This window comes from Theropithecus gelada, chromosome 4 (genome assembly GCF_003255815.1).
Source record: "Theropithecus gelada isolate Dixy chromosome 4, Tgel_1.0, whole genome shotgun sequence".
Lineage (NCBI taxonomy): Eukaryota > Metazoa > Chordata > Mammalia > Primates > Cercopithecidae > Theropithecus > Theropithecus gelada.
Genome location: NC_037671.1, coordinates 3,046,313 through 3,069,781, shown reverse-complemented (window position 1 = coordinate 3,069,781; position 23,469 = coordinate 3,046,313). Strand labels below are relative to the sequence as shown.

The 23,469-nt window shown below is 49.0% G+C and overlaps 1 protein-coding gene across 3 annotated transcripts in view; it reads right to left on the bottom strand.

Annotated features, from left to right (window-relative positions):
- DUSP22 (dual specificity phosphatase 22) overlaps window positions 1–23,469 on the bottom strand; it is a 57,228-nt gene that overhangs the window by 14,738 nt on the left and 19,021 nt on the right. For all 3 annotated transcript variants that reach the window (XM_025383557.1, XM_025383556.1, XM_025383555.1), the window contains exon 4: window positions 2,088–2,137. In XM_025383557.1, coding sequence (XP_025239342.1) covers window positions 2,088–2,137 — 50 coding nt within the window. The remainder of the gene's footprint in view (window positions 1–2,087; window positions 2,138–23,469) is intronic.

Sequence of the window (23,469 nt, the reverse complement as noted above, 5' to 3'; positions counted from 1 at the left end):
ATGCCCAAGGTAGGGGTAACTGGCTTTACAGTTGAGACTTTTTAACATCTATGTCGACTGCTTACGTGTCTATAGCGCGAGGGGCCACTCCACGCTTAGATCAGGTCACTGTCACAGACAAAGACGGCACTCAGCTCCAAGCAAAGCTGGGAAGCACTAGGGACAGCTCAAGGACACGTAGCCACCTGCACTGACAACAGGTGTCCAGGGTCACATCTGAGTTTTTCTTCTACAGAATCAAATTGCCAATCAGGTACTGACAAGTTCAACAGCATGTCAGAATCTCGGTTTGAGATAAGAGCAAAGCAACCATTCTAAAAATAGCCACCAAAACACGGGCAGAAGATTGCTATGGTCTTCAGAGAAAGGCAGCGGCTCACTTCCTTCCGTGGGCACCATGCCTTCCAACCACTTCTGTTTCTTGACACGACCAGGAACCAAGGAAGTTCTCTAATGCTGCTTCTCCTCCTTCCAGGCCGAGAGCCACTCTGTTTTCCTAGGAAAACCCCTCCTCCACCATCCTCAATCTTAAAGGTTCACCTTTCTGTGAAGTATCAAGAGTGCATGTGGAAACACAGCCCCTGGGTAGCACACAGTGGCTGCAGCTTCCCACCTCCCATTCCCCTCCTCATCTACCACCTCACTTTTCCCATGTCAACCCATCTTACTCCAGCTCTATTTTTTTTCCCAAAAAGGTAGATCTCACAAAATTATTGCATAAACTGTGATTTCTCTGCTCTGCCCCAGTGAAGACTCAAGGTCGGCTGATGGCCAGCGTTTAGTAATTCCCAGAGTGGTGGGACACCTGGGATCCTGAACATCGGGGCACACGGCCTGCACTCCTGATTCGTAGGGTATGCATGCACCAGTGCTTGGGGCAGAAAAGGTGAATCCAGACAAGCCTGGGGACTCTCAAGTTCACGAATTCACCACAGCCTACAACTTCCCTGTGAAATGCAGTAACACGTAGTCCAGGAGGGTTGCTGTGTCTTTGACCTGTGTCATACAGCACCGGGCCAACCTGAGAACCAGAGGCCGGACTCAGCGGCACGGGCTAAGTACTTCACTTCCAGCCCCAGCCTCTCAGCCTGCAAAAGTCACATTTGTGCTTCAGGAAAACTGTCATCTACTCCACACCATGGTATTTCCGGGTTCCTTCTACACAGCCACGAGTGACTGCTAAAGCTGTAGCTGCCGTGGGTCTCCAGGGCCCTGCCCCCTATCTTGCCAAAACCTAATCCTACCCGTCTCCACAGGATTTCTTCAATACGGAAAAGGGGGCAATTACGAATCTCTCTCTAGGTGCAAACAGAGTTAAAACGACATCAAAGGTTTATTCGGCTATGAAGAAATAGAGGACCGGACTTTCCTAAGCCAGAACGACCTATTCGTCCAACTCAGCCAGGCTTCAGCGGCCTGCTGTCCCATAAGGCAGCTGCCGGCCTCCTGGGGTGCTCAAGCCCTGGAAATGCAGCTGGTCTGACCTGAGACGTGCGAAGTATGAAACAGCACACCAGAGTCCCCAGACTTTGTATGAAAGAAGGACATAAACTTGCTCATTAACTTTTTATATTGAGTACGTATCAAAATAGTATTTTAGATATACTGGATTAAGTAAAATATATTATTAGAATTAATGTTGCCTGTTTCTGTTTGCTGTTTAAAATGTGGCTCCTAGAAAATTTAAAATTGCCCATTTGTGGCTTACTATCTACTTCTATTGGACGGTGCTGCTTTAGACAAAACCCAACAAATCCCTTACGGTTTTATTTCTAGAGGAAAGATGAGCACACTAAAGGGTTAAGGTACCCTTTTTAAACATCAGACCCTTCTTGTGGACATGCCGTGGGTCTCTCTGCGTAACGGAAGGACCAGTCAGCCGCAAGGAGCCTCCTGCCACAGCTCATCCCAGTGTGCCCAGCATCGACTTCGCAGGCTCACAGCCTCTTCCCTGGGGCACCAGGCCTGCAGGGTCCACCAGGGTCCCACGGGCTCTGACGACTTCACAATCTTCTACTTCTTTGACTTTACCGTCCTCTATTCATTTTTTTAAATGTCTCCAAATAAGACAGAAAAAAGAAACTTACAGGTTTTGAGATGGTGAATCCGCTGCTGGGATGCACAGGTATTTAACTCCCTGCAGAATAATAAAAAGTAAAAACATAAAAATAAAAACATGAAACTCAGTGGAGAAAAAGTATTTAAGGAACTATTTACTCAAGTCAAAAAATAAAAAATAAAAAGGAGAAGTTTTTCACTCGTCTTTTGTTGCCAAGGAACTGCAGAAAAACTAATTAAAGTTCCTGGTTATTTTCCGTGACCATGCGTACAAATAATCCTGCTTTGGTCTGCAAACAGCTTGTAGGTTCAGGCAAAACTCAAAGGTCACGTCAAACAAGTGAAATACTGGAGTACTTTTCAGTAAGTTTCCACTACTTTCAAAACCAGCATCTCAGATGCTAGTTTATATATTCCAAATTTTTTATATGTTTCATTTAGGAATCTGAATGTTCAAAAAGGAAGCACTATTCGTAAAAGCCTTAACATAATAAGTGAAAACTATAATGTCACATTACAGCTTTCTACATCAATTTTAGTATCATGACAGCTACAATTTCACGGATGCACCAACATGAGCTTTACCCTAGGGATAATAAAGGTTTATATATCAAACAAACATACTTTTTTCTTTTTTAAAGAATGACCAAATTTGAAAAAAATAAACTTCATATACTTCTCTATAACACTCAGAAAAAAGGTTTATGTAAATCCATGCTATAATAGGCATGCTAAATTTGAGATTTATTTTTTTAAAAAAACTGGCTGTTTCTCTTTCGGAGGGACTGAAAGAATGTTTCAAATGCTCTGCCAAGTAGGAACACAAAACATAAAAATCTGATATTCTCTTTGTAAGAGATTATAGCCTGATGAAGAATTAGATGAATTATTTTTAAATTATTCCTCTCTTAATTGCCTGATCTCACAGAATCTTGCCACCATGTCACAGACAATACTAGGGGTGAGGGGAGCGCATCAGAAACTGGAAAAGTAACCAACCCTGAAGAACAAAAGCACAGGGAGGGAGAAGAGTGACACAGCAAACAAGCTCAGGTTCCTTGGAAGATGCAGTTACAACGCCGCACATCTTCAATAATTATTCACAAATAATTTTTGCATTTTTTAATTAAACTTTTACCATTAACTCCTATTGTCAGGAATTTCTGTGCTGTATTTGCTAATAGGAACAACTCAATGTGTAGCTGCCCCAACCCTTCCACACCCGACACATTTAATAACTCCTGGCATTGGGAGTCCTCCTTTTCCAGCACGGGCACCAGACACGCTCGTGTCCCAACCGCCCTTGCGATGAGGGACTCCCCACCTGGCCTCACGGACCCAAGGGTCCACCCTCAGAGTCAGATGGAGAGCTACCGAGCGGGATCTGGGAAGCACACATGGGCTTCGCAGGCGCAGGGCGGGGACAGAGCACGTGCGCTTCGCTGGCGCAGGTGGGCACAGGCGGGCACAGGTGGGCACAGGCGGGCCGGCTCGTGCCAAGGTGGGCGCTGAGCTTGGGGCCAGTTTTCTGGGAATCGCTCCTGAACTTCAGTCTAAAACCTGTTCTCTTTCCATTCCGAGGGAACCATGAGCTTTGACTCTCTCTTAGTAAGAGCTCAGCTTCCTGCTGAAACTGGGTCAGAGCAGGGTCTGTTCACCGCAACTAGGACCTAAGTGAGAGGATCTGTGGCCTCTTCCAGTGATGACGGTCGTAAGTGAGAGGATCTGCGGCCCCTCCACAGAGACAAGGGGTCAGAAAAACACGTTCCCCTCACAGTTTCTGTACAGTGTGAATCAAAAACATTTTTCCCCTCACAGTTTCTGTATATTTTGCTTCCCGCTGTGCATCAATCTTTACACCTTCCAGTAAAGGCCCTTCTGGGTCTTGAAGGAGAGGAGTTTTTACTGCTGTTTATCCACATGGGAACATCTCCCTTAAGACCGAATGGGCCTCAGCCACGCCAAGGGTTAACTGAGGATCTGCTGGTGGAAGAGGAAAGTGAAGCAGCAGCTTCTCCCTCCTTTGCCTTCATTCTGTCATCCCCAGTTGCCTCCTCCTGTCTCTGTCCTCATTTCTCCCTGGCCCGTGGGCTGTGCTCTGCCGGGAACACTGAGCAGTTGTCTGAAACTCTAAAGTATCTTCAAACCCAGAGAGTATTACAGCTGGGACTTAAAGGGAAAGCAAACAGAAAAGGAAATATTGTTGTTAAAAGTAATTTCAGTCCTTTCCCTCATGGAGGTCAGACAAGCTTGTCGGTATAGGTGCTCATACCTCCTGCAGCCACCGTTGAAATGACTCATTCACTTCTTTCCTTTTACTCTTAAGTGAGAGTTGGCAGTCGCTCAGTCCAGAAGCTTGTGAAATCCATTCCTCCCACACTCTTCCTCCACCCTCCCTGGAGACCAGGACCTCCAGACAGACCAGAAGCAGTCTCAAGTTCCCACCTTCCCTTCTAGTGCCATCTTCAGTGTCAGCGACTTCCATCTGGCAAGGAAGCTTAAGACGCGACGGAAATGCCCGCCTGTCACAGATGCTGACTGACAGCCACTCTCTTCTAGCAGAATCTGAAATCAGCCTGGTCTACATATCGAGAGGAAAGAAAGACAAAAAGGAGGACAGGAAAAGAATGGACAGAGGGTCTGCTGAATAGCTCTTTGCTGGCTGAGAGCACTCACTCTAAGTACCAGCCGTGGGACCGGACCGTGCTGTGCTTCCAGTGGCCGTCTCCGTGTGTCGCCGTGTTCCCCTCTGCGGCACCCGATGCATAAAAGGACCAAATCAGGTTGGTCCCATGAGGCAGGAGCACCTTGTCATGTGGGCACGAGAATCTACCCACAGGAGGACGGCAAAGGTGCTCTCTCCATCTGAGAACACCCAGGATGAGAAGGCAGCTCTTGGCCACGCTGGCCCTGCCCACATTTGCGGGGATGGGCATGTGGAGCTGCCGTTTCCCATCTGTGAATCTGCTACAGAGGAACAAAGTGGCTCCCAACCACAATTTGGGGACCCCCTGCGGTGAAGGCAGGACAGATAAAAATATAAAACCTAAGTCAAGATTATATTCTGTCGAAGACGGAGTAACAACAGCAACAGTAACAAACTTTCCTGCAAGGGTGCCCGGCACGTCGCAGGCACTCGCTGAAACGTCCGTGGAGTGATGAGCAGGAGGATGAGCACAACGAGCACAAAGGCCACACTGCGAGATGAGTGCAAGGAAAGAAAAACACTGCGAAGCACCATCCTCTGTCCTAGTGACCACGAGATGAGAGCTGGGCTTCGGCCCACACCATGCAAAGGACAAGCCATCCACACATGCTCGAGGGACACCAGCGTTCCTCCCGGCCACGGGAACAGGACGCAGCTGAGAGCCAGTCGGCGTGATCCACAATAAGAACATGCAAACTCGGTCCAGGAAGGAGTCAAAACTGTCAAAAAGGTTCAGCTGCTCGCCGCCCAGGAACACCTATTTATCTTGGTTTAGTTATTAACAAAGCATGAAAAGTCTCTTCCAAGCCACAGACTACAGAATGTGAGTTGCCTTAAAACAGCTTCAGATACTTGCACATGTGCACAAGTCACGACAGTTAATTACTAATTCAGAAAGCAGCATGAGTCCCCCAATGCCACAAGAAAGCTGGGCCCGCTTAACTACAGAAGTTAAGTTCTGCAAAAGTTCTAACGTGAGGTGGAATAGATGGTCTCACCACATAGGTCCTAAAGACAGGACCACGCTTCAGTTTTGAAGTTTACAGAAATAGAAATAGAGGATATGTTTAGATAAATTATGGGAAGTCTAACAAACTTGGAGGTTTAAAAAAAGCAAAAATTCTAGAACAATCTGAAAAATGTGTAAGTAACAAAAATAGCAACAATGTTTCCATTAGTATAGTGTTTGCTATAAGGTATTCACTCCTTCATGCTACTGCTACTATTTGAAAAAGGTAAAATGGGTTGTCTTCCTGTTGCAATAAAATTCTCACTAAATAAATAAGAATTCAGCACTTTCCATAATGTCCCAAAAAAGCGGACTGGTGGGAAGCCAATTAACATAAAGTTTTATGAGGCTATTAAATGTCAAGTTACAGGGCTTCAATCTCGAGTGCACTGAAGGACAGAAACAGTTAAGAGAAAGGGGCTCTGTGTGTGCTTCAAGACCGTCATGATTTCTGTGAGGACAGAGAAAGAGCAGCTGATGACGGCATTTTACGTGGCGTAACATGACGAAGTGAGCACCAGAAAGAGGAAAGGCGGAGGAAGAAACAGTCTCTTTCTACCTGTGTTGAGGGGACCACGTGGACACTGAACGTTACTAACACCACACAGCACGTATGAAACCATTAGTATAAAACCACTGGTATAAAACCAGGTGATGTCAAAATTAGGAAGATGCAGGCAAGAGGCCGGAGAGATGGGGGGTCTGCTAAGGAAAGCTTTCTAGTGGAGGTTTTGTGTTCAGGCTTTGAAAGAAACAACAGACGTCACTTGGAGGAGAAGAAAAGCTCAGAAAGGGTTCCAGCAGCTCTTCTGGAACCAGCGCCCAGAGCTGTCTAAGTCCATCTTCTCAAAAGTTCTAATACTTCTCAGTTTTCTGTTTCAGCAAGTATAGTAACCACCAAAAGTAAGGCTTTTACCTTTCTTTGGGCCTGAAACTAAAGATTACACTTAAAACGATACGGAGGCAGGTCCCTGAGAAGCAGGGCCAAGGTTCTGATTTCACGACTGGTAAAGAAAGAGATCAAACTCTCGCTTGTTTCAAGTATGATTTCTAACATTCACTGTTCTTTTCTTTCTGAGGCATCGTAAGGAGGAGAGTCTTCTGAGGAGCCCAGCTGACATTCTACTTTCCACAAGGAAGATAAGCCCTTCAGAAGCCACGCCTCTCTTCCTGCAAAGCCAACAGAACCCGGTTACAGGACAGAACTGGATCCCTGCAGGAGCCTGTTCAAAACACAAGGAGGAGGAAAGCAAGTTTCTAAGGGCCAGGATCAGGAAATCACGCAATGGAAACGTTATTTTGGCTGCTAATAAGCATGTCACGACTAGAAGCCCCGGTTTCTCATCTCAGCTGGTACGGCAGCCGTGACAGCACGGGCGAGCCCAGGAGGGGTCCTTCTCCAGCAACGGTGTCTGTTATTTGACCGTGAGTCCCGTGAGGGAGGCGTCGGGTGCCCTGCTGCACCGGCCTGTGCAGCCCCTGTACACACTGTATTCACATGGACCCTCCACCACAATTAACAACTGAGTGAAACCAGCCAGGGACCCCTCAAGAGCTACTTTCACCACATTCCCGGAAGCCTGACCCCGAAAAAAAAATAGAATTAAAAGCCAAATTTAAATTTGAACCACCCTCCCCTGATCAGAAGCAAGGTCACAGCTTACAATACGATGATGAGAAACACACAGCAGAAAACTCTCATTGGAGACAAGCTCTCTCTACACTATTTTGTGGTAAAATACACATAAGATTTGTCATCGTAGGCCGGGCACTGTGGTGGCTCGTGCCTGTAAACCCAGCACTTTGGGAGGCCAAGGCAGGTGGATCACGAGGTCAGGAGTTTGAGACCAGCCTGGACAACATGGTAAAACCCCGTCTCTACTAAAAAATACAAAAATTAGCCAGGCGTGGTGGCACGCACCTGTAATCCCAGCTACTCAGGAGGCTGAGGCAGGAGAACAGCTTGAACCTGGGAGGTGGAGGTTGCAGTGAGCTGAGATCACGCCACTGCACTCCAGCCTGGGACACAGCGAGACTCTGTCTCAAAAAAAAAAAAAGATTTACCATCGTAACCATTTAAGGTGTACAGTTCGGTGGCCTTAAGTACATTCACACTGTTGTGCAACCATCACCACCACCCATCTCCGGGACTTTCTCATTTTCCTAAGTAAAACCCTGCAGCTATTAAGTAATAACTCGTCATTCCTCGTAGCCCCTGACAACCACCTTTCTCCCGCTACGAATCTGACCACCACGGTCATATAAACCTGACGGCAAGCAAACCGTGTAAACAGTCTGGCCACACTTGAAGATCGCAGACCCAGGAGATGGCAAACACGAACTTGAAATTGCTTTCGATGCACACTGCAGGTGGGATGAGCTGTCTCCTCTTTGCAAGGTGTCTTTATTCCACAGAAAGCACGTGAAAATGCTCACTTACGTGTGTGGAAGCCCAACTCGGTGCCTGGCACATGCATTTTGATTATTTCTCCTCCAGGTATGACGTTCACATGGCCCATAACATTTGCAGGAATTATGTAAGGTTAAAGGGAAAGAGCAGAATTGGAAATCCCATCCCAAGGACGATTACACCTGGAAGAACTTATGTATGCCTATGGACTAAGTACTGGAAGTCAACACAAAAAAACAAAATAGGCAAGGTCCAGCAGACAAGACCTCTCCTCTTTTTTGTTTGCATCACAGCAAAAGTCCCAAATAAATTACTGTAGAAAGCTGCCATGGCAGATGAATATGCTCCTTTAGTGAGGCTGCATTACTCATGTTTTAAGTCCGGGTTCTAAGCTGAACATGTATTTTCTTAAAGCACCCATTTGCCACTGATTCTTCCTGCATTTGCTAAATTTAGGAAACAGTACTACAAATAATAACTTCCAAGAACTCTGTGGTACTGATGGGCGGGGAGGGAGGAGGGGGTCAGAGTGGAGAGACAAGATTTAGCCTCTGGTTTGATTCTGTGAGACAACATGCAAATGAGAAACCTCCAACACCTGTGACTTCTTTCAGGTTAGTCAAAAACCGACATACATTTGACTTGTCAGATCAACAGATGAGCACTCAAAAGCTTATTTTTGTTCAAGATATTTCAGTGCAAGGCTAAAGTGGGCACAGTCAGAATGCTGGATTTCCTCCAGCCAGTACGGGCTGGGTTATGGGAAGGCGGCGAGGGAGATTCACTCTAGCTCCATCTCACCACTGAAAGCCCTATCAGGTGCTTTCGGTTCAGCTGCAGGACTTGCTGATGTACAGAATTGTGACTCAGGAAAACTGGGCCAGTTTCAGCAGTCACTGGCATTCCGTGGCATTACTTAATGAAGGTGAATTCTGAATAGCCCATATCAAAAACTTGCCATGAGTGAAAGCTGCTGCTTAGAAAACAGCAGTAGGTATTTCTAGGAGCATTCTCTGTATGTATCATCAGGGAAAAATTTATCTTTTACAAACATGACCTGATCACACATCTCAGCTGCTGAAAAATATTCAGGGGCTCTCTCCGCAAAGTAGAGAAGACCCATTTTCACAGTGTTTCAACATCTGTCCACACCCTTCCTGACCTCGCATCCACGACATCTCCCGCCTATCACCCCTGCCTCCCCGAACGCCAGCAACCCTGGGTCCACACCCCTTCCTGACCTCGCATCCACGACATCTCCCGCCTATCACCCCTGCCTCCCCGAACGCCAGCAACCCTGTGCTGCCGTTAGTCTCCCAACATGTTCTGTGCTTTCCTGCCCCCGGCCATCCTGCCAAGTCCCTGTGGTTTTCTCTCTCTGGAATAGCTTTCTGTGTGGCCCTTCTCCGTAAAACCTCCCTGACGTACCCACCAGGCTCTCTGTGGAGCCTTCCCTCACCTCCTCAGCCTCCCCCTTAGCAGACTTCAGCCCCGTGCTGGGCACCCCATACCACCAGCAGCACACGGCGCATGGCCCTGGCAGAGAGGACTGGCACTGTGTGAAGGCCCAGTCTCTCTCACTAGACCCCCGGATTCCTGGAATGCCCAGGGCTGTGGTCAACATCCATCAGTCTCCTGGCACCTCTCCTGCAAACGGTTCCAAGTGAAGAAAGGAATGCACGAGGAGGGGCATGCCGTTCCAGAATTTTAAACATGTGGCCACCAACCCAATGTGCCCCGACAGCACTGTTCCCAGGCTGGCCACGGCACCTGCAGGCAGCCCCGCAGTCACCGTCCAGCGCAGGCCGACCAGTCCAGGGCGCTGTCAGGCCCGCGCCTCCACCTTCGCTCGCCTCCATTCTGTACGTGGGGCTCTGTTGCAGCATCTAGGGAGAGCGGTGAGCGTGGAAAACCACGACAGGCAAAGACAAGGCAAAGATGCTGGGCATTTTGGGGGCTGCATTAAACTGGGGGTTACCCAGCCCCAAGCTTCAGACCTGGCTGGGCTCCCGGAAGCCCTTCGTTTCCTCTCAGTAATGCTCCTGCTGCCCAACGGCAAAGCCCAGGGTGTGAACTAGGGCCCGTGTTCACAGGGGCACAGCTGTGCCCGCCGATGTCCGTTATTGTCTGTGGCTCCTCCCCTCATGGTGGAGGGTACAGTAGCTGCAGCTGAAGTCCCCAAAGCCCCAGATACTATCTGGGCCTTGACAGACCAAGCGTGCCAAGCCCTGGTCCGGACAGTCCCATTGCACGAGTCACTCTCGTGGCTGACAGCTTGTTTTTCATGTCCCATTTGTCTTCGACATTTAAACGACATCTGCTGCAGCACACTACCTTCTTAGAATTGCAGCATTCCTAATCGGCAGTTGAGCTTAGTTCTCCTTTAATGCAGAGAGGGAGAGAAGGATTTCCCTTGAACACAGGACTTGACACAAGGAAAGTCAATGTGACATGTGAAAAATACTGAGTGCAGTGCCAGAACACAGTAGGTGCTCAATAAACGGCAGCTGACAGGACTGTCGCCAGTGACTCTCCCTCAAGGGCAATCCCATCTGCACAGTTACCAGCAGATACGGCACCACACACGCCAGGACGCAGAAGCCCAGGGCAGGTGACTCCAGGCACCAGCAGGGAGAGGACCACACTGCTCTCCAAGCTGTGTGCTGTACCGACCGCCCTGAGCCAGCCTCCCGTCCCGGCAGGACGCAGCGGCCTGCCTCAGACACAGCTCCCCCCTCAGGGAGGCGCAGAGCACTGCTGGGAACACTGTGCCTGCTTTGCAGTTGGCTAAGCCAGTGAGCCCTCGGAGCCCTTCGCTGGTGATGCAATGGGTCCATCAGCTGCAGACGGGTTACGGGCTCCGCAGACCGCCGCTTGTCTTCAGGCTTGGACACAATGTGCAGCATCTAGGAAGCCCTTTTTGAACAGCACGGACGAACCCTCCGGCTGAACCCCACGTCCTCGCTCTGGGATCACACTCTCACACTCTAGAAGCTGTTTGGAAAGAGGCAAACGCTGGCCCAGAGCAGGGTGCTGCCCTCCAGGGCTGGCCAGTTCTGCACGGGCAGGGCTGAGGCTCAGGACGTGCAAAGGCTGGACGTGGTGAGGGCCATGGGAGCTCAGGGCAGAAAGAATGTCCATGGGTTGGGAGAGTGGATAGAAGTGAGAACAGCAGCTCTTCTGTTTCTCCTCCACACTGGGAGGGACACCCCTCTGTTACGGAGTGAGTGAGTCTGAGAGACGTGCTGCATTCCCGCTCACCGCCTGGTGTTCACACGGCAGGTGCGGGCGGGAGGACGTCTTCCTTGCTCTGCTTAAGGACCAGCAGGTCACTGCCCCCGGGCCTCCCCTGCCCTTCTCCACGCCCTCCGCCCTCTCCGTGCCTGCCATTGCTACGGGCCTCCCCTGCCCTTCTCCACGCCCTCCGCCCTCTCCGTGCCTGCCATTGCTACGGGCCTCCCCTGCCCTTCTCCACGCCCTCCGCCCTCTCCGTGCCTGCCATTGCTAGCAGTCTGATGGGCAATTTTTATCTGACAGCTGCATCCTCTTGCACCACGGCACAGAAGGAGGCCCTAGGTCACCTCGGTCAGAGCCCACATGTGGAAGCACAGGGAAGAGAGTGCCCCGGTCACCAATGAGGCCAGAGGACACTCACTGGGGCAGCCGTGCGGCTAGAAACCCACTGCCGACGCAGGGGCAGCTGCAGAGGGTTCATCAGAAACCTCAGCCTAGAGGACAGTTTTAAAAACCAAAAGGCAAAAACCAAACACACTTGGAAACGTTACCCTCCTCTGCTAGCTATGAGATCTTTTTTTCTTCAGGGCATAGGGTGGAGCCCTTCCATAATGCAATCTAACTGCAGCCTAGATCTACTCTCACTGACAATCATTTAGAGGAGATTCCGAACTGCTTTCCATTTGGGTGCTGCGGGGCGGATCTGGAACGAGGTATTTCATAAAATAGATACATTTGATTTGTACCTATTCTACCCTGGCTAGGCTCTGCCTCCTCCCAGGTCAGTACAGCTGAAATGATCCTGGAACTACTCTGCTCAGGAATAATTTCCAAGAGTAGGGGCCTCAAGCTAAGGTCTGAGCTCTGCTCTGTTCACCCGAGTTGCAAATTGACAGGGAAGTCTGTGCCTTTGCAGCCATCCTAAGATGGCAAAGGGAAGCCCTACGCGCCACTTCCCCCGCGTCCTCTCCTGGCACCGACCGTGGCTGCGCCTCTCACGGAAGGAGCCAAGGGCCTTGTGGATTAACCTCCACTAGCTGGGAAAAATCTGAGAACAAAAGTTGGACCTCAAGAGAAAGAGGCTCTAACTCAGATTTCAGATGCACCTACTCCCTTCCCATGCCCAGAACCTTCCCCATGCATTTCATTCGCTTTCCCATATGGGAAAAGGCGGCCAGAGCCAGCTCGTGATGCCCCTGCCCAGTGATGAATGCTGAAACCTGACGCTGGCAGTAGTTGTGGAGATAACTGAAAGGAAAGAGAAATAATATTTCAGTCCAAACCTAGGCTTTGATACTGTCCACCCCAACACACGCACACATGTGCACGCACACACACACACACACACACACACACGTCTTTAAAACGTCCCAGGGAGTCTGGCCACACCGAGGGGAACCCATTTTTAAAAGCATGGACAGAGCTTCTTCACAGCCTGTAATAAGGTGATGAAACTAGCTAGGTGCTATTGCTTCACTCTCAGAGTTTTAAAATAAGGTTGGATCACTTCCCTTGCAGGTGTGGGCAGACGCAAGGTCCACCTGCATTGCCGAGCAGGCAATGATTATTCAGGGCACCTGAAAACAGCAGATTTGCTTAAACCAGTCTTTGGTAAACTAGGGCACATTTTCTTATGGCTAAAAACAACAATGGTGTCCGGAGAGCCCTTTAACCTGGCTCTGGGTCTTAGCCAACCCCCCTTTAACTTCCCATTTACACTTCGGACTGCAGACTCGAAGGCCCTCCCCACCAAGCAGCCACAACCCACGGAACCTCCCTGGAGTAGGTGTTCTCGTCCATCACCACCAGCGCCACGAAGCTCAAGCTTTCTGTCAGCCACACACACACACAGTGCTGTCCTGACCCAGAACCAGATGCTACACACACAGTGCTGTCCTGACCCAGAATCAGACGCTACACACAGTGCTGTCCTGACCCAGAACCAGATGCTACACACAGTGCTGTCCTGACCCAGAACCAGATGCTACACACACAGTGCCGTCCTGACCCAGAACCAGACGCCACACACAGTGCCGTCCTGACCCAGAACCAGACGCCACACACACAGTGCCGTCCTGACCCAGAACCAGACGCCACACACAGTGCTGTCCTGACCCAGAACCAGACGCCACACACAGTGCTGTCCTGACCCAGAACCAGACGCCACACACACAGTGCTGTCCTGACCCAGAACCAGACGCACCTTGCCCTCCGCGGACGCTCTCCATGGACATTCCCCTCGGTCGTTTCTACCAAGCTGAGCCTGTCTTCCCTTTCAAACTCCTTCCAGAATCGCATCTCCTCTGAAAGCATCCCAGACGTACTATTCATGTCACCCAGCCTCCCCTTTCCAGTGTCCACAGCACCTAAAACAGCCAAACACGAGGGTCTTCTCGGGTTGGGGTCTGTGAAGGAGAAGCTGCAGCATCTCAGCGTGGGCGAAGCAAAACACAAGCTCTTCACTGGCGCCAGAGGGCCCCGAGGCACCCTGCAGGGAACCCCAAGGACTGTACTCAGAAGAGCTGAGACTAAGTAGAACCCACACAGCGGGTCACAGGAGTAACAAACATGTGTCTGTCTCACAAGGTCATGTGCTCACAGGCTGCGAAGTCCATCACGTAACACCACATAAAAGCAAGACGCTGGAGGATGGCCCGCCGTCATTCCCCAGTCATGCTGTCCTAGCATTTTCTTGCATGGTTTTATTCAAGAGCAAGGGCTTAGCTTCCTGCGTGCATACACTGCGATACTGTGATGCTCAAACCTTCAAGTCCAGCCTAGACCTCTCTCCTGAGCCCTGGACCTGTATTTCTATCCACTGATGAATATCACACGAACATCCCACCCACGGCTGAGCTTGGTCCCCTTCTTCCACCTGGCTCTGCTTCCTGTAGCACTCACATCCCCGGGACGCAGAGCCGTGGGTACTTACGGCTCACTGGCTGTACCCGCAGGCATCCCTGACTCCCCAGCCTGAGAAATGACTTTCTGTCTGTATTTTGAAGATGTCTGATGAGGTGCCTGAGTTTATGGCTGTTGTAACTTCTTAATGGATTGTTCCTTTATTTATGTAGTTTCCCTCTTTACCCTAATCATTATTAATTTTTCTTTTGCTTTCAATTTCATTTTATCTCATAAAAACTATCGCTATGCCACCTTCCTTTTGCTTGATTCTTGCCAGAGAATCTTTACCCTTCTTTCATTTTCAAGCTTGCTATGTCACTTTATGGAAGACTTTCAGATCAAATCTGATCCTTTCACTTCTAAAAAGAATCCAGTCCCCAGCATCCCAGTTCAGACCCTCATCACTTCTAACGAGGATTACTTCAAGAGCTTTCGAGGGTCTCTGGGGTATCCACCTCCCTCACTCCACTCCATCCTCGAGGCAACATCCTGCAAAAGAAATCTGAATGTGTCACCTGGCTTCATTCATGAATCTTTGCCGGGTCTCTGCTTACTGCAAGATGAAGTTCAGACTCCACAGCTTAACAAACAGTCTCTGCTAATCTGCTCTGATCCTGCTTTTCCAGTCTGGCCACGCTGGTGAGCTCTCAAGAGTGCCAGGACACACCTTCTCCTTGCATGCCCCATCCCTCAGTGTGCGCTGTGCCTCTGCACGTACTGCTTTCTCTACCCAGAATCCCACCTCCAACTCAACTGCCATCTCCATCACTGCCTAGCAAACCTCTGTTTTCATTTAGGACCAAATTTTCACCTCTGTTGAAGCCTTGCTGTCTGCCCTGCAGTGTTAGCTGCTTCTCCTGGGTTCCCAGGGCCCTAGCCTCTGGTATGTATTTTTAAGGATTTCCACGCCTGCCTCTCCTTAATTCTGGGACACATTCCGCTTCTCTTTGTATTTTATCCCCAATCCCTGCTACGAGGTAGGCGCTCAATAAATGTTTGCTGAGTCTGAAGGGATAACAACTTCCAACGCAGCCAAAAGGAGAACTGAAGACAGCACCACCCTTGCCCGTGCTGACCACTGTCACCACTCTATCATCAGGTGGGGCTCCTCTCCCCGTCCCTGACCTGCCCTGAAGCACTAAACCTACGGAAGACATGCCCCTCGCCCCCCTCCCCACTGAGTCAAACCACACCAGTCCTGCGAGGCTGTCTCAACACCCCTCTCCTGACAAAGGCTTCCCCAGATCTCCCAGCCCATGGCCATGCAGCCCGTGCGTGGACTGGCAGAGCCCGTGCCATCTACGATAGGTACTTTGGCTGCAGTGGCGTCTATGCACTACATGCTTCTCCCAAAACCTGGGTTTGGAGATCCTGGCAGATCTCGCCCCTCACACATTCCCCACCGTGGACGGGGTGAGGTGCAAACCAGGAAACCCACTCCAAGAACGCAGTCCTCCACACACCTGTGCCAGGTGATTGCTCAAGCAGAGCAGTCAGGAGGAAACGTCCAGACTCCGGGACTTAACACAAAGGCAAAATCTAGAAAGAGCGTTCTGCAAAAGTCTTCAGCTGTAGGGAGAGGCTGGTCAGTGAGTGTGAGCCCGAGAGAGAAGGTTCCCAGCTGAAGGACAGGGTACCTCTAGGAAGCCAGGCCAAAAGAGCTCTTTGATTTAGAAATTTAAAAAACCGTTTCCTCCCTAGACTCAGTTAAGTACCGGAAGATCTCAAGCCCTCTGAGTCCAGCCATGCAGGGGTTCTAGGGCTCCATTTGCAAGTGAGTCTGTGGCAGCAGGACCAGCAGGCGGGGGGGGCCGCCCTCACACACCTGACTGCCACACAAGAAGCCTAGATGCAGCTTGCTTCAAGAAACAGCGATTACTAGACAGTTTTCGATCCCTGCTATAATCATTTCTATTTGAGTCATATCTATTTAAATCTGGGGTTGGCTTCAAACAAATTTGCCTCAACACACGAAAGCTGCTGCAGCTTTTGGTACAGCAAGTACCACTGATTCTGGGTGGCTTCAAAGAGGTTTTCCTAGAGAGGTGAAACAACTGAGGTGTGCTGGAAACAACTGTCAATCTGAAAACCATTCCAGGTCAAACAGCAACTGGTTTTCAAAAGACTTGGACCTTTCTAGCAACTTGACACCCACAGTGTTTTTCGGTAAGATAGCTGAATTCACCCACGCAGGAAACAATGGCCAACGTGAATAGGAAATCTTGCCCAGTGCTTCAAGCTGTGTCCCCCGGGGATCTGTGAGTCCTGAAAAGGGGCACAGATTCATTCTGTGTCCAATCAATCAGGCAGAAATAGAGCACACAGGAAATAAAGTCTAGACCATTAAAGAAGTGTCTTGGGCCATCTTCTCCCTCTGAAGATTAAGATGACTGAAACGAAGTGGATGACATACTTGCTTTGGACCAATTGGCCATGGACAGCAGGATGTAGCCAAACACAGACTGCCTTCCAGTCAGGCCTGAACATTCAAATCAAATCTACCTGTCACTACCAGACACACAGAGCGTGGCCCACAGACGCCCTTCCCTTCTCTGTCTCCCTCTCTTCACTCAAATAGATACTTGGACATGATCTTATTGTGACAAATAAATTCAAGAATTTTTTTCTTTTTTAAATAGAGGAAAAAGTGGGAACCATCCATTCCTCCCTCCCTTCCCATCCGTCCCTCCCTCCCTTCCCATTCTAGTTCTCCAGGAAATAACCAGTTTGAGGAGTCTGGCATGGTCCTTTCCAGCCCTTATCTGTGCATCATCATGCATATAAATGTAATAGAGAAATACACCATTGACTTTAAATTTTACATTGATGTGATTATATTATGGGTATCATCCTATAACTTGCTTCTTTTTCTTAACAGTGGACTTAACCCTGTGAACACACAGACGTCTTCCTTTTCTTGTTGAATTGCTGCCAAGTATTCCTGAATACGGATGAACCATCACTGACCACTCCCCTTCGGCCGAATGTGGGGGTTGGCTCCAATCTGTTGCCATTACAAACAGGGCTGCCATGAATGGCTGCACACCTGAACATCCGCACTCATCTGTGTGTATGAGATGTGTGGCTTTGGGGCGTTGTCCTCCTTGTGCCTGGAGAAGTGCAACCTATAGCTTCTGTGACTTGCAGGTTCTGGACAGGAAAGGCCCTGGGGTCCTGAGAGCTGAGGCCTGCTGTGGTCACCTGGTGAAAGGTGGAGCTGGAGGTGACGGCCTGCATGGCAGCCTCAGTGGCTGCTGCAGGAGGGCCACAGAAAATGAGGCTCTCCCTTGACGAGAACACAAGTCCCTGTGCCCTGAACGTCCTCTCAGCTTTTCCTAATGATGATAAGCTCTACGAAGTCTGTGACGGCGTTTCCACAAGCTGTGTCCCCACCCTGGCATGGGGCTTGACCACGGCAAATCCACCTTTAATTGACTGTCACTGTCTGTGTCTTGGATGCATGGTCCTCCTTGCAGAGCCAAGCTTTTAATGCCAACCAAAGGTAGCTGTCTAGAGATCAGTCAGAAAGTCACAGGAGCTGTGCAGGTGATTATTGGTTGTTAATAACTTAGGAAAGGATCATTCCGAACTAGAAGCCACAGCAGCTCTATAGAGCAGGACATCCACAGGCACCACTGCTTACCAGAGAAAGGAGGAACTACACAGACAGCCCAGTTCTAGAAGCCAGGCTGCATTGGACTAACCGATCCTCTGGCTTCACAAATTGCTCGTGATAAAGAAATCATTCTTGACCCAACTCTACTTTCATACCCTAATGAACCACCAGTGACCAAAGACACGACAAGACATGACTTCTCACTTTGGAATGGGGCTACAAAGGTGCATATCTCACCTTTCATTAGCAGACGTCTGCAGAGGGGCCCGTGTGTGCTGGATCCACGCTGAGTGCGCTAAGGACCAGAGAAACCCCAGCACGGCGGCTGCCTGTGTGGGCTTGCAGGCCAGCTCAGGAGCCCGGTGTGGGCCATGAACACTTAGGTCATCAAGCACAGGTTAAATGGATGCTTAATACCCTACAGAAGTAGTGACAGTGCACACATAACTCATGGCCCAACTGAGAGTACAAACTGAAGATATTACAGAAAGGGGGCAGAAGTCCTGAGCTCAGAGGGCCCTGACGGTGTCCCTTTCGGAGGAAGGAGAGCTGGGGCTGAGCTTGGAGGGCCCTGACGGTGTCCCTTTCAGAGGAAGGAGAGCTGGGGCTGAGCTCAGAGGGCCCTGACGGTGTCCCTTTCGGAGGAAGGAGAGCTGGGGCTGAGCTCAGAGGGAGGGCCCTGACGGTGTCCCTTTCGGAGGAAGGAGAGCTGGGGCTGAGCTCGGAGGACCCTGACGGTGTCCCTTTCGGAGGAAGGAGAGCTGGGGCTGAGCTCAGAGGGAGGGCCCTGATGGTGTCCCTTTCAGAGGAAGGAGAGCTGGGGCTGAGCTCGGAGGACCCTGACGGTGTCCCTTTCGGAGGAAGGAGAGCTGGGGCTGACTCAGAGGACCCTGACGGTGTCCCTTTCGGAGGAAGGAGAGCTGGGGCTGACTCAGAGGGAGGGGAGAATTCATGTGGGCAGGAGAGGGTGGGAAGAGAGGAAAGAGAATACACACATGCCTTCTTCAGCTTTAAACACCCTTTATCATCTTGCTTCTGGCTTGCTTTACATTTGGAAAGCCAACAAAACTTCTGTTCAAGAGAAACGGGGTGGATCAGCAAGAGGAACACGTGGCAGGAAACCAGGGCCCCTCCAGGAGCCTCAACCTCAGGGCCACGTGGCTGCTGGGCAGTGACCCAGGGAAAGAGGACGGGGCCATCCAAGCAGACTGGGCATCTCACCTTGGGGAGCTTGCTCATCAGTAAGCAGGTAAATAAAGACAGAAGTACAGGCATACAGATAACAACCAGAGGCAGAAGCCAACCACAAACTAACACAATTGAAGTCCTGGCACCAACACTTCCAAAAATGTCTTCAGTGTTAAAAGAAATATAAACAGAATCACCAAGAATAAATGTCTGCATATGAAAACATCTCATTCTTTTAAAAATACCATAAATGGTTCACACTGAAGACAGAAAATACCCAAGCTGAACTCTAGCTCATAAAATCTACCTGGTATACAAACAATACCCGGTCTTCATAGATGAGTATAAATCACTTTTTCTCTACCTGATCCTGCACTGTAATCTTACAATACGTGTTATTTTTAAAAAGGTCAGGTTCTTCGTGTTAGAAGCTTAGTGAAGGCGTGATAATATTTCTTAAAACATTTTTTGTTAATAGTGAGAAATAGTTTTGTTTCCTGCAGGTGCTCTGGTTAAATACACAAAATGAAAAATGAAACACCGAAATTTTTACATTAGAAAGAGTTCTGTTTCTTTTTTTCAGGGGAAGGGAGAAACCTTTCATTGCCCAATATTATTTTCTCAGCAACTACAAACAATATCGGGTTTCTGATTTGAAAAATCACTGTCTTTGCAACCGAGTTTTCACCAACCCTCAAACCCAGAACCATCAGCAGATGCTGGAGACGCTGCCCCCGCCCAGCCCCACAAATAAGGAGACACTTCTGAGCAGACACGAGCAACCCCCTGACAAAGTCCGAAGCATGGAAACAGGTGAAGGAGAATTTTGTTTTTTCCTCTTACGCAGGTCTGGGCTTACTTTCTATTGAAATTATTATATGTGGCAATGATTTTCCGCCATTTTACCAGCATCATGTGCTCCAAAGTTTCGATACCAAAAGTGTACTCCTGAAGCGCTATGGCTGGCTGCAAAACCCTTGCCTCTGTAGTGAGAAGGCCTCGGTTCCAGCCCTGGCCCTGCCACGTGCTGACAGATGATGAGAAGTCGCCCAGCCTGGGTAAGCCACAGAGGCACCAAAATAACACCATCCACCTTGCTGGACTCAGGGTTCTCAGAGGGTCATGTCCTGGCATTCTCTACCAGCTGGAAGGCCAGGGGTCACATTTTCTGAATTCCTAGGCATCGCCAAAGGCCCAGTCAGATGTCTCCAGATTTGGCGGCAGAAGAGGGACCTCATTCTCCGGGCTTCCACCGGCTCTGTTCCTACGGGATTTGCACCTGCTCCAAGCCACGGCTCTTCTCTCACTGTCATTAATGTTTATAAAGCATCTACAATGCATATCTTGTGCATACACCAAAGGCTCTGCCAGGGAAGATCTTGGGATGAACTCATTTCTGTTACCCACAGTACCTGTCCCAAGGCCTGGAACGTAGTAGGGGCTCAAGAAATGAATAAATTAGTAACCCTTTGTCTTCAAAGGGAAGAACTATCTGGAAAGGGACGGGATGTGTGAAGAGGGTATTTGCAGCAAATAACAGCAAAAATCTTGCTAATTAGAAGTAAAGAAGAGCGAAGATCAAAGCTCTGTGCTGGTGATGGCGTGGGGGGGAAAGGCACTTTCATACATTGCTAGAGCAAGCACAAATCACACAACCTTTTTCAAAAGTGATCTGGTAAGATCTACCAATACCACTAAGGATATCAGAAACATCGGTCGTGCCAGGAGAGAATGGAGGCAGCGAGGCATGCCGGGAAAACCACCGGTCTGAACGGGGACTCCCGGCTTCCATCAGGCTATCCAGACAGCCGTGGGAATGAACCCCAGGCAAGCCCTTTCATGTCTCCCGTCGTCCAGGTTTCCAGGTTTCTGTCCACCCAGCGACGGAGCTGGGCTTGCTGATCTCTAGACCCTGCTTAGCTGGGACTTCTGTCTCAGATACACAGCGGTGGGGCACAGAAATAGGCCAGAGCTGCTCAGAATCTCAGATGTGACTTTAGGGCGGACCAGAAAGCCTGCAAGTCCCCAGGTTTCTATTATGTTTCTAAGATCTTCATTCTGGAAGGTCTACTCCTCAGCCACTCTTCTGAAGAGGTAGAAATTGGAGACACAGGCCTTTTTCCCTTGGCTGACCACCTCATCCCTCATGGTCCAGGGGATAAACACACCTTGTCTCATCCACCCAAGACACACTGGAGACCATCCAGCCGCTCCCTGACCACAGGCAAGGCACAGCCACTCTGAAGGCCTGAGAACAGACCTTCCATGTTATTTAAGCTAGCGGCCATCAATAAACACGTGTGGTTTTGAAGATCTCAGAAAATAGAGGAGGCCCAGCTCTCTCCTCGCCTACCATTTATCCCTTCACCCTCACTTAGGGGCTCTCACCAACCGGGGGGTCAGCGCACTGCATTTGCTTGGCCCCGCGCAGTCGCCCCGCTCACCTTCATCCCTGCCCCGTTTCTCTCCCAGGATCAGGGCCGGCAGAACATGGAGCTGCCGAGGCATCAAACCCATCCATTAATTCCCCACCGACTGCAAACACATCATTTCCCGGACTCATCTCGGGCTGCGTGAGGACACAGCTTCCGGATCTGGATTTGAAACTCAAGACAGAAGGCTGCCTTTATGCCCCAGGCAGACAGCTAAACAAAGATTTGAAACTTCTAAGAGTATAACTTAGTGTGGGCACCACCAATTCAAGTAACTTTGGTGCCTCACTCTTCCCCACTGTGCAATCAGAGGCTGTTGTTTTAATTTTTAAAATAAGAACAGACCATGCATTACTTGCGAACTTAAAGATTAATAAAATGCTAAGGGGGCAATACTAAACTACATTATGCTACAAAACAGTGGTATAACACTTAATAAATATAAAATCACATGGAAGTACTTATTATGAAGCTAAGATAATAACAGCACCCAGAGACCACAACAGGATGTCTCCAAGAAAAAGCCATCCCAGTGAAGAAAAAGGGCAGCACTTCTCTCTCTTTTTAATGGCAGAATTTGTCCTTATAGACTGAGCTACAAAGGGAATAAAAAAGCATCTGCAGTGTGTTGTGCTGGGAACACAGTTTGCCCACACCTCTGAGGTTTTACACAATCGGTGGGCTTTTTATACGTGAGTTACAACCCCTGCTGCTTCACTCGCCAGCCTGTGGCTTCCCGAGTGACAAGGGCTGGAGCTTTGATTTCTAACACTGGCAGATCTCCTGTCTACACAGAGGTTACAATGGGAGCAGATTTAAGGGTCATGTGCACACACGAGTGTGTTCCATTAAATGGAGTATAAGGCAGGGAGGCAGGCCTGGGGGCTGAGGGTGGAGAGGGCATCTCTGCAATTTATTAAAATAAAGGAAACCTCAAGCCTCATCTTGTGATTTAAGAGGAAGTCAATCATGACCAGTTTGCAGTTTAACTTACCATCTTGGCCATAGCTTGGCTGTATTTTAAATACAAACTACTGTTGACAGATTAAAAAATGGCTATTTTCAAAGGAACTGTTAGGCTCCAAAAACTGTTTTGTTGTTGTTGTTATTTCCAATAAAATCACGCTGGAACACAAATTACGGCACCTTACCAAAAAAATTTATGAGCTAAACAATACAAGGAAGTAGGAGCTCGGCGATCTGGAGAAATTAATTGAGGTTTGTTCACCATCTATGGTTCTCTGGTACTACAATGTTTAGTAGAATCATTTATTATTCTACATTCTCACTAGTTTTAGCTTGCTTTATACTAACTAAAATCTGGCAGCCCTTATGGCTAAAGAGAATAGATACAATTAAAAAACATTACCTACTCTTGCCTAATAGAAATCTAAATGAAAACAGCCTGAACCAGGATTCTTTCTTTCAGAACAAGTCACCCCTCCCTTTCCAACACCCCACCCTAAAATAGAAAAACACAGACACATCGCAACCACACAGCATTATTTTCTAAAAGGAGGTAACTTGGGCTCTGTCAAGGCCAATAAACATAAATAGATTTTACCTCTAGCCAACAGCTCAAACCGTCCATTAGGGTAAATTTAAAGATGTTTTTGGAATTAGTGCACAAGCAGACACACCCTGTTTACCCTGAAAACCTAAAACACAACAGCTTCTACACGAGTCTCCAGGTTACAGGGCCCTGGGAAACCTCCAGGCACAATTTACCTTCTGTTTTCTTTTACCCCTGAATGCCAATGGTGGCTATTTCAGCTTAAATGGGACAAAATCAGGAAATGAGCAGGCTGAAGTGTTTTGGATTTTAAAACCAGAGATAACTCTGAAAGGAATGAAAATGGGCTTTAAATGTCCGTAAGGGCCAGTGGGAAATGCAGCATCAGCTTATTGCGA